Source organism: Limulus polyphemus, unplaced genomic scaffold, assembly GCF_000517525.1.
Source record: "Limulus polyphemus unplaced genomic scaffold, Limulus_polyphemus-2.1.2 Scaffold699, whole genome shotgun sequence".
Taxonomy (NCBI): domain Eukaryota; kingdom Metazoa; phylum Arthropoda; class Merostomata; order Xiphosura; family Limulidae; genus Limulus; species Limulus polyphemus.
Window position 1 is genome coordinate 153,965 of NW_013666309.1, and position 12,581 is coordinate 166,545.

The window sequence follows — 12,581 nt, forward strand, 5'->3', positions numbered from 1 at the left end:
GATTTTCACACTTAATTTCAATGAATCAAGGAGGTTTAATACCCTTGGTTTCTACTTTTCTTCCTGTAAACTCGAAGATCTCGACGTTTATTGCGACGAAGAAATGTTTTCAAAGTTTTGATTGGAGTAACTTTTAAAACCATCGAATCAAATGTTGTCAAACGATCGATGGATTTATCGCCAGCGAATAAGCTCATGTTACTTGAAGTGTGAACATCCCACTGTTCGGTTTAGCTCCGCCTGTGAGAAATGCTAGATAAATCGGTATGAAACACGAGGGAAGATGTTAGTACTGCATTCGACATATCTCATAATATGCAAAACCTGAAGAAAATTATCATATTTTGGTCTGTTTCTGTATTTCATACTTTTCAAGTCATTTCATTTACCCAAGCATATTGGTAGATAACAAATGCGTCAAGTATGGATTTCAGTTCTTTAGGAAATCTCCGAAGCTTAGTTTCCGGGGAAGTGGGTGATCACTACCCTGCGCTTCATCTTCCTAGGTTTAGCTTCAGCGTAGAACAGATGGTAGCGGTGTGCGAAGCTCTTGAAGAGAGCGGTGACGTTAGCAGACTAGCTCGTTTTCTTTGGTCGTTACCAGTAGCCTATCCGCTCAGTGCTGAAGCTGACACGAATGAAGCTGTGCTTCGCGCCAGGGCGATAGTGGCCTTCCACTGCGGTAACTTCCGAGAGCTATACAGTATCCTTCAATGTCAACGATTCTCTAGAAAGTCCCATGCTAAGCTGCAAAATTTGTGGGTCCAAGCCCACTATCTTGAGGCCGAGAAAAAGAGAGGAAAGTCCCTTGGTCCCGTTGATAAATATCGTGTACGAAAAAAATTTCCATTTCCGCCTTCCATCTGGGATGGGGAACAAAAAACGCATTGCTTCAAAGAATGTGCTAGGAACTTACTACGTGAATGGTACATTAAGGATCCTTACCCTAACCCTGATAAGAAACGATATCTGGCTCAGGCTACGGGTCTCACCACTATTCAAGTGGGCAATTGGTTCAAGAATCGCCGTCAGAGGGACCGAGCGGCTGCAGTAAAAAATAGGTAAGAACAGCTTAAGAACAAAACACTTCAGTCTTATGTGATAAATTTTTAATAAGTAAAAGTTTGCCAAACATGCGTGTTTGAGTTACTAAAAGATAAACACTGGTAGTGTAGGTGGTGGTTTTACTAAGAGATAAATACTTGTAGTCATGATGATGTTTTATTAATAGATAAACATTGGTTATGTAGATGTTGATTTAACTAGCTAGTAGGTAAACCCTAGTAGTCAAGGTGGTGTTTTACTAAGAGAGAGAGAAACACTGATAGTGATTTTAGTAATAGTAGTTTAGGCGATGATATTACGTAGAGATAAACGCTGGTAGTTTAGACAGGGAATTTACTAGGAGATAAACGCGGGTAGTTTAGACGATGTTTTACCAGGATATAAATGCTGGTAGCTTATACGGTGTCATACCGAGAAATAAACACCGGTAGTTTGTAAGGTGTTTTGCTATGAGATGAACACTGGTAGTTTAAACGGTGTTTTACTGAGAGATAAACGCTGGTAGTTTAGACGCTAATTTTACCGAGAGATAAACACCGGTAGTTTGTCAGGTGTTTTGCTATGAGATGAACACTGGTAATTTAAACGGTGTTTTACTGAGAGATAAACGCTGGTAGTTTAGACGGTGATTTTACTAAGAGATAAACGGTAATTTTGCTGAGAGATAAACGCTGGTAGTTTAAACGGTAATTTTACTGAGAGATAAACACCGGTAGTTTGTAAAGTGTTTTGCTAGAAAATGAACAATGGTAGTTTAAACGGTGTTTTACTGAGAGATAAACGCTGGTAGTTTAGACGGTAATTTTACCGAGAGATAAACACCGGTAGTTTGTAAGGTGTTTTGCTATGAGATGAACACTGGTAGTTTAAACGGTGTTTTACTGAGAGATAAACGCTGGTAGTTTAGACGGTGATTTTATTAAGAGATAAACGCTGGTAGTTTAAACGGTAATTTTACTGAGAGATAAACGCTGGTAGTTTAGACAGTGAATTTCTCAAACTGTCACCAGTAACAGTATATTTGTAGAGTTTACTTTAATGTAAGTGATACGTTTGTTTCTTCAGTGAAATGAAAATGCAGTGTAAATAATCTAATTTTTCTTATGTGACGTTGTAAAGGTAAGTAAAACAGCATTCAGAACAAACAAATTAACACAGTGACTTAAAATTTTTTAAAGCAGCGTTAGCTAAGGAATGACAGGCAGTAAAGAGAGTATGGATTTATTACTTGGAAAAATGCTTATACAAAAGAAATAGGTAAGAAGTGGAAGTTGGAGAAAATCATTGTAGTTAAACACTTTGTAAAGACATGTAGGAAACTGAATATAATATTGAGTAATTTGGCAATTGTAGGTGGTTGCATCTCGAACCGGCTGCGAAGATAGAGTTATATAACAACTGGATATACTTCTCGATCAGAATGTCAATAAATGCTCGAATTGTATACTGTACCTTTTGGGCATCCTCTGTAATGTCAATAAAACCACTTTTGGTTTGGAATTGTAGCATGCCATGGAGTGTCAATAAAACTACTTTTGGTTTGGAATTGTAGCATGCCATGGAGTGTCAATAAAACTACTTTTGATTTGGAATTATAACATGCCATGGAGTGTCAATAAAACGACTTTTGGTTTGGAATTATAACATGCCATGGAGTGTCAATAAAACGACTTTTGGTTTGGAAGGATGGCATGCCATGAAGTGTCAATAAAACTACTTTTGATTTGGAATTATAACATGCCATGGAGTGTCAATAAAACGACTTTTGGTTTGGAAGGATGGCATGCCATGAAATGTCAATAAAACTACTTTTGGTTTGGAAGGATAGTGAAGGTGATTTCCTCTGCTTGAGACACCACGGAGTTTAATATCAACTTTATTTATACGGTTAAAGTACGTATGTGTTTTTTTTCTTTCTTCTGGAAATTCAAGTTCCAATAGATGTGAGAATCACAAATAATTGAGTAAAAAGGCCAAGTCATCTTAAGTACATCACTAAACAAATCGCTCCATTTTCTGCAGACGTTGTCTAATTTAACTCCTGTATTGACTCGAGGGTAAGATGTTTTCAAAATTTTGAGCAAAAGAAACATGTTAAAATAGCTGGTAGAATTAGTCCTGATACTAACTGTAAGATAGTTTTATATCAGCAAAAATGGTCTAGAAAGTCAGTAAAAGTTCCAAGACAGAAATAATAAAATAGCGCGAAACAAGACAACGGAAAAGTTGCTCCTTCTTTCATATTAAAATAGGTTGGATGGCTAGTTATTCTAGACAGACAATGCCCCTTCCATACTTAGCTTGAAACTGGCCAACAGGTGTCTTTAGTATAGCTCTGTTTAGAGTAAACAACTACAATGTGGTTTGGTTTATCTGGAAAACTCGAATCTTATTAAATTTTAGTGGTGGAACACGTGTTAGAGCTCTTTAGAATTGTTTCCATTCTGGTTGGTGGAATTGATCTCATAACCTAAAACATCTCATTAAAAAGTAAAGAAACATGTCTTAGTTTCTGTTGACGATGGAGGGATGTCCAGAAACAGATTGTATCTAATTCATGATTTCTGTTGAGGCCTAGCTTTAGATTTCTCAATTGTAGCGCCATATTCCTCATTTTCCATTTTCTACTTTATGTATAAATTTCCAGTTACTGTTATGTCTGAAAGTAAATGTGGTGAGTTTTATAAAATGTAAGCACTGCTCATATACATTACCTTCTCAAAAGTATCCGGAAACCTGGCCCGTTGAACATATGAAATAGCCCTTCCAGCATGTTCTTGGGGATGATCATAGCGAGAGGAAACACAATGACACACTAGGCACATTCTTGAGGGAGATCTTAACAAAAAGAAATACAGTGACACACTAGGCACATTCTTAGGGGAGATCTTAACAAAAAGAAATACAGTGACACACTAGGCACATTCTTGGGAAGATCTAAAAAAAAGAAATACAGTGACACACTAGGCACATTCTTGGAGGAGATCTTAACAAAAAGAAATACAGTGACACACTAGGCACATTCTTGGGGGAGATCTTAACAAAAAGAAATACAGTGACACACTAGGCACATTCTTGGAGAAGATCTTAATAAAAAGAAATACAGTGACACATTAAGTACATTCTTGGAGGAGATCTTAGCAAAAAGAAATACAGCGACACACTAGGCATGAAGATTAATAATGTTCAAAGTACGCAAATATGGGAAAACGTCACTAATTATGTGAACTCGAGAAGGGAGAAATTATATGTTGTTAGATATGTGGAAACTTCGATAACTAAATCGGTTGTATCGCTCAAGTATTCACAATGTACGATCTTCTATGTATGAAACTATTCAATGATATCAGGAAATTGACCTACGAACATTTAAAATTTCAGGTCAACCAATTTTGCTGTTACAGTGGGATGAATGAAGCGTTTATAGTATTTTTATCTACCATAAATCAGTTTTGTAACAAACCCGCAAGGATTTTGTTAGATCTAATGTAACCACACTCTAATTAGGACAGTTTCTGAAGCTTTTGCAGCGTTCTCTCCAAACACTCTAATTAGGACAATGTGAAGTTTGTGCAGCGTTCTCTCCAAACACTTCAATTAGAACAATGTGAAGTTTGTGCAGCGTTTTCTCCAAACGCTTCAATTAGAATAGCATGTAAAGTTTGTGCAACGTTCTCTCCAAACACTTGAATTAGAACAATGTGAAGTTTGTGCAGCGTTCTCTCCAAACATTTCAATTAGGACAATGTGAAGTTTGCGCAGCGTTCTCTCCAAACATTTCAATTAAGACAATGTAAAGTTTGTGCAGCGTTCTCTCCAAACACTTTAATTAGAACAATGTGAAATTTGTGCAGCGTTCTCTCCAAACACTTCAAGTAGGACAATGTGAAGTTTGTGCAGCGTTCTCTCCAAACATTTCAATTAGGACAATGTGAAGTTTGTGCAGCGTTCTCTCCAGTTATGTAGGTACCTTAGAAAGGGACGCAATCCCTGTCAGTATTGGTGGTGGCTATTTTAATGTAAACGCATTGATAATATACATGAGGAATTTTCTATAAACTAAATTTTGCTGTTAATGTGGTGCATTGTTTTCTTATTGCACCCACTAGTATTTTTCTGAGAAGCAAATTTTGATTGATCTAATGGTTAATTCATCAGAATATTAACAGGTGGCAGCGAACTTCCTGTAACACATATTTTATGGTTGTATATATGGCGAACTTTCTCATATGCTAATGTTGATATAATATGTGAGAAGTTTTCTAAAGATCAAACACTGATAGTATACATGCATAATTTCATAGAAGCTAACCTTTATTAGTAAAACGTGGTGGTTTTTCCAGCTATCTAGTAAATTTTGGTATTATACCTGGTAAACTTTTAGAATGTAAACTGTGACTGATTACATATGTGATAACATTTCTAGACTATGATGATTGGCAGGGTGGTAGATTTCGTATTCGTGCATTATCGAATCATGGAAGTGCAATATCTATATACATATTTTAATGAAAACACAAAATTGTGATCTGAAGCCAACTGAGCAATATTCTCTTTGAAATTCAGGTTTCAAAAAAAAGAAAAACTATTGCTAAATAATAGGATGTTGTATCATTCAGAAAATCAACAATTTTTTGCTTATTTTATTAACCCTATAATATTAGCACCATAACAAGTTCTAATCGTTTAGAAAATCGTCCTACATCATCGGCTTAAATGTATGAAACGAATAGAGTCAAACAAAGAATTTATTAAGCCAACGAAATAACCTGATTACTTCGACACTATAATTTCGTCCATTTTATCTTCATCTGATAATTATTTATTTATTTACATTGTTAAACTTAACATGCTTAAAATAAATGCAGATGTAACTTTTTTTATCTATTGGATTATAGTGAATTGATTTTTTGCTTAAAAACTAAATTTTTTTTTTTCACTTGACTGGAAAAGGAGTTTCGTTTGATACTTATAAATTACACTTGACTGGAAAAGGAGTTTCGTTTGATACTTATAAATTACACTTGACTGGAAAAGGAGTTTCGTTTGATACTTATAAATTACACTTGACTGGAAAAGGAGTTTCGTTTGATACTTATAAATTACACTTGACTGGAAAAGGAGTTTCGTTTGATACTTATAAATTCTTTCCCTTGAAATAAATATTTTTGTCTTCTTTAAAGTATGTAATGAAGGAAAAGAAAGAAACTGAAATTTTGCTTTACAGAAAAAAACTTTTTTGTTTAGAAATGTAAAACCTGATTCAATCCTAATTTGATTTCTTAAGTACTGGTTTTACGTTATTATAATCACTGAGATTGATTGATTTGTTCTAAATACATTTCTGATGTGCTAACGACCATTGACGATAATTAATTGAATACAGTTTAGTTTGGTCGTTTTATATGATTCACAAGCAGTTGTGATAGTTTTTGTACATGTATTTAACTCCGTTAATTAATTACTGAATTGTTCAATGACTTACACATGAACTGATGAGCTGACTTTGTAGCGTCACATTATTATTTTGAGGATTTATTTTCACAATATACTTGAGTTCAAGTCAGGTCGGTCACACGCGACTTTTGTATCAACACCTAAGCTGGTGATTTTCTATTTGATTATATTAAGTTTATAAAGGGGAGGAAACAACAAAGATTGATTGGCTGAAATTCCTGTTTTTCTAAATCATCTCAATATTTCTAAATGATCTGAGGGTTGTTTGAAGAACTTCCAGCGAAGTAGAGTCGCTTAGTCATGAATCTCAAACTAAATAACCAAACTCAAAATACTGAGCTTTTTATTTGTTAGGCAGTAAGATCACTCTACGGAACTGCCAGAGCAAGATATATATAACTTCTAAATTATGCTTTGAAGTGTAGCTAATGAGGATATACAACGTGCATAGTAAGGTATTGAATAAAGATAAATAATAGTATTATGAGCCTGCTAATTAAAGCAATTGTTAAAAGTTAGAAAAAAGACGTATAAATCCTCAAAACCTTTTTTTTTTTTTGTTAATGGATTAAGAATTATTTCCTATGCAATGCAGCGAAAGATAGAGGAAAACTACCTTAACGATACTGTGAAATAATTAAGATAATATTTAACTTTACAGTCGAATTTCTTAATATTTTATTGCTTTCAAATAGCATGCGAGTTTTTCAACTCTAAATATAAATACTTTTTGTATCATGAAAATATTAACAGAGTCCATCTTAAAGGGAGAAAATGAACGTGAATCATGCCTGACAATGATATTAACAATTTCTTTGCATATTCTTACCACGGATTTTGTTTCTATGAAGTGGCCGACACAAAGCTGTCAGTAAAAGTGCTATAGATCTATAATATTGAAATACAGCAGATAGGTTGCTTATACTTAACGCCAGGTTTGTTCATTACATACTTCACTATTACAACGTTACTTTGCTTTGATTGACTCATCATAAAATAGAGGCTGTACTTGTGAAGAATAATTACGACTTAATTACATAATACATTTTACAACCTTACTATAGGATTACCAGCTCAATATGAATTACATATAGTATTCCTGAATACTTCTTATTACACTGCTTTTCTCTTAGCAGCCCAACATGAAGTTAAGAAATATGCAACATACTGCCCACTTCCTTTACCGAAATGTATTACTCCAACATTAATATTTGTTTTATAGATTGTTTCACCAGTCTCAGTACATGGCCGACGCCAGCACCAGCCGGGCAGAGAAGCTGGAAAACAACACCCTTCATCAACAAAGTGTATCTCATCGCTCCTTAATGGTTGAAAATTCGATGTCATCACGTACTTTAGATAGAAATAAAGATCAAACATTCTACGATTCTAAACGCTTAGGTATCATATCAAGTATAGCTTCATCTAACTTTGACGAAAGTTCCAACAAAGACGTTTACGAAACAAGAAGTAAAAGAGATACAAGGGTTTTTGGAAGATCAAAATATTTGAAATGAATTACAGTGGATCATCGAAAGACGAAACAGTAAATAATGAAAGAGTTAGAGCGCTATCTAGCAGCAAACTTTCATAAATGTTAAAAAAGTGTTTGTGAATAATAAGTAAAAAAATTTTTAAACTAAATTTCAAATATATTTAATGCTCAGAAGTTATGTTAACAAAATTATTTACTTGCGTTTCAACGACCCGCTAACTTTATTTTCTGAAACTTGTACATTATAGACGTATTTCTGAAAGTGTGGGAAACACGGTTAACAACAGTGCTTTCCAGATGATGATCTAAGACAGAATAGTCACAGTGGGTTTTTGTGGTTTGTCTATTATTTACAATCAAGTTAATTGCTATTAACTGTAGTTGTTATTAAACATTTTAACGACTCTTCTGGTAAAATTTATTACAAAATTAGTTGGCTTATTTCATGACCATCAGATTTATAATTTTACATTAAGAATTTTTGTTTGTAGTTAAGCACAAAGCTGTACAATGGGCTATCTGTGCTCTGCCCACCACGGGTATCGAAACTTGGTTTCTAGCGTTGTAAGTCCGCAGACATACTGCTGTGCCACTCGGAGGCCATTTAGAAGATCACACTATAGTAGGAAATATTTGTTTATTTAGTTCATTTTATCATTACTTAATACACCTTTGGTAACTTACACTTTGTTTTTAAAACTGCTGTAAAATGTTCGTTTCACTTAAATTTTAGAAATCTCAGAAAGATATGAATCCAGTGAATGTTCTGGTACAATATTGTCTGTAAGGCTAGAACTACACATTTAAAATTATTTATTGTAGGTGCAATAACTGCTCTGTCACAATTGTAGAATATTTATAAGTATAGTATTACAGAACTTTAAAAAATTCTCAGTGTTTTCATATGCACGTGTATATATTCTTATATCGTTGCATATACAGTTCATAATAGTGTAATTTCGTCTTTATTGTGTGTTAGTTAATGAAACCCGTGTTTTTACTGAAATCTATATAATTGATAATTAACACGTGTTTGTTATTAAGATCTACTAAAAAGTAACAAAACACGTCTATTGTTAAAAGTATTTATTATTCTTAACTTTGTTTAACGCAAACTGGAATTTATTCGGAGACATTTATATAAACTTAAATAAACGCACGACCTGTATCTCCAGAATGTATTTTTATTAGCTCAATTAGCACTGGATTAGTGAACTAACAGTGAACGTGATATAGCTCGTGATTTGATTTAGGCTTATAGAAATAAACTATTTGTTGGTGTGTGAAATATATGTAAGTGCTTTGACGTAAGAAAACATTATTATTATTGTTGAAAGTTATATAAATGTAGTAAGTTACGTGTTTATTAATAAACCTTGTATACATGTAAAAAAACGTGTTTGGTACTGAAACTCATCGGAGTGTTTTGATTAGAAAACATTTGTTTATCACATGGTCTTATACAAATGTCACAAAACACGTGTTCGTCGCTGGTCCTATATAAAGGTTCCAAAACATGTGTTCGTCGCATGGTCTTATACAAATGTCACAAAACACGTGTTCGTCGCTGGTCCTATATAAAGGTTCCAAAACATGTGTTCGTCGCATGGTCCTATACAAATGTCACAAAACATGTGTTCATCGATGGTCCTATATAAATGTACTAAAACACGTGTTCGTCGCATGGTCTTATATATATATGTCACAAAACACGTGGTAATTACTAAAATCTATATCTAAATATAACAAAATACGTGTTTGTTGCTAAAACTCATGTAAGTGATTTGATAAGAAACTAACTAAGTAATGTCTAACTTTTTTATTATCTTAGTTAAAGTTATTTTCAGTTGTTCTTTCATTGAACATTCAATAAAGCAAAATTCTAAAGTACATGGTTCCACAAACATGTTAATTACTGTTTGATTGATTCGAGAAATTAAGCTCAACCACGGGACAGTGCTATTAAAATTTCTGTCATTTCTAAAACGTATACGAAATAAAACATATATACGAATGAAACTGAAATGAGTTAATATTTATTCAAGTTAATTATGCATGTAATGTTTTCCAACACATGGATTTGTTTGTTATTAAGCACAAAGCTACACAATGGGCTATCTGTGCTCTGCCCACCACGGGTATTGAAACCCGATTTCTAGCGTTGTAAGTCCACAGACATATCGCTGTGCCACTGGGGGCCCAACACATGGAAGTTTGAAGTTTTACATTCAAACAGTGATACACGAATGTGATACTTAAGCAATCGGAATACTTTAAAAACCAGCCCTTGTTATATAGTCTAGCAATGCAAGAAATCAAGTACGCATAAAAGAGCAAAAGCAAGAAAACTAAATGAGTAAAGAGTCGGTTTTCACAATAGAATATCGCAGATTGTACCGCACATTGTAGCAGTACAATAAGTATGATATTCAAGACAAAATAACAGCTCTAAAACTACATGATTATCTCGTCATGAATACGGCAAAACAAGTAATCCGGGTTCTACATAGCACTGTTCAGAAACCAAGCGATTAAATTGCCGAAAACTAATAAAACTCTAAACCTACAAGAATAGAAAGACAGACAAAACAACAAATGTCGGAAATACAACAAATATCCAGATTATAGCACAGTTCAGAAACTGTACGAATAAAAAGCCAGTCAACAAAACAGCTAGCACCGTCAGAAACAGTACGAATAAAAAGCCAGTCAACACAACAGATAGCACAATTCAGAAACAGTATGAATAAAAAGTCAGTCAACAGAACAGATAGCACAATTCAGAAACAGTACGAATAAAAAGCCAGTCAACAGAACAGATAGCACCGTCAGAAACAGTACGAATAAAAAGCCAGTCAACAGAACAGATAGCACCGTCAGAAACAGTACGAATAAAAAGCCAGTCAACACAACAGATAGCACAATTCAGAAACAGTATGAATAAAAAGTCAGTCAACACAACAGATAGCACAATTCAGAAACAGTATGAATAAAATGTCAGTCAACACAACAGATAGCACAATTCAGAAACAGTACGAATAAAAAGTCAGTCAACACAACAGATAGCACAATTCAGAAACAGTATGAATAAAAAGTCAGTCAACACAACAGATAGCACAGTTCAGAAACAATATGAATAAAAAGCCAGTCAACGCAACAGATAGCACAATTCAGAAACAGTATGAATAAAAATCCAGTCAACACAACAGATAGCACAATTCAGAAACAGTATGAATAAAAAGTCAGTCAACACAACAGATAGCACAGACTGGCTTTTTATTCATACTGTTTCTGAATTGTGCTATCTGTTGTCGTTGACTGGCTTTTTATTCATACTGTTTCTGAACAACGCAACAGATAGCACAATTCAGAAACAGTATGAATAAAAAGCCAGTCAACGCAACAGATAGCACAATTCAGAAATAGTATGAATAAAAAGCCAGTCAACACAACAGATAGCACAGTTTAGAATCGATCAAGGATACAGATGAAGAGTAGCTCTTTAATACAAATATTGTTTTACAATAAACTATTAAACTTAAACTGAAATGATTATACATTTTATTGTAATACAATACCTGAAGCTTCAAATGTTTAAACAGTTTTATTATCAAATACACGGTAGTTGTGTGACCAGCTGTATACATTTACTGGGCGAGAAGCTGGACATAGTTTACTCAAACATCGGTTTTCCTAAATTCAACTTGAGCTTTGTATATATATTCAGTTTCATAAATACTTTAGCTTTATTGAAAGGGATTTTTTATTTTTATTTTTTGAAGGAAAAGAAACATTACTACTATCAGTTAATCATTCATAAGCCTTTACAATATTTTTGTCTCCACTATATTTTCTTGGTTCCATATCGTGATAAGGGAGTGCCATGTTCATGACTCGTTATTCGTGAGTTTTAAAGCTGTAATTTTATGCTGTGTATTATATATATGTTTTATTGTCTCACTGTATAATCACTTAATTTCCTGACAATTGAAATTGGTTGAAAACAAAAGGCTTTTTATCAAGATACAGATAAGCTTTACGTATGCTATATAATAACCTTCTTCTCAAATTATTTGAACGTTTTTTAAATTGATTGTTCTTACAAGATGTGGAATTCGTCAGTTCAACGTATAAGCTCCCTGATTCTACACCCAACCCTAACTCTCATCAGTAACTAGTGCACAAAACAGTTCATCTTATAACCCAGGAAAATATTAAATTTTATAAAATGAAAATGTACAATACGCCTGTAGGGAATCTTAATCTAGACTCTAGAGCTCAATGTTTCACTAAAGAAAGTACAAAAGAACATGTGACATCATAAGTCACTACCATCAGATAACTTCATGGTGAAACATTATATATATATATATATACTGTATATCTCGTTCGAATCACTTATTGAAAAGTCACTTATTGGAAAAGTACGCCAGTCTTGTTAACTTTGAATATTGGAAATATGTACTTTGCTGAAACACTAGTGTACGAATAACTACTATATATAAAACTATCTGGAGTACCCGTCCTCTGGACGGAAGTTATGTAAATTCAGGATTAATGAAAG

The 12,581-nt window shown here is 33.7% G+C and overlaps 1 protein-coding gene across 1 annotated transcript; it reads left to right on the forward strand.

Moving 5' to 3' along the window:
* The first annotated feature begins 423 nt into the window (after nucleotides 1-423).
* Nucleotides 424-8,161, forward strand: LOC106460053 (homeobox protein SIX6-like). Its single transcript, XM_022386667.1, has 2 exons — nucleotides 424-1,061; nucleotides 7,745-8,161. Exons 1-2 carry the CDS (start codon nucleotides 424-426, stop codon nucleotides 8,037-8,039), a joined length of 933 nt encoding a protein of 310 aa, XP_022242375.1. The 3' UTR covers nucleotides 8,040-8,161.
* The last annotated feature ends 4,420 nt before the right edge of the window (nucleotides 8,162-12,581 follow it).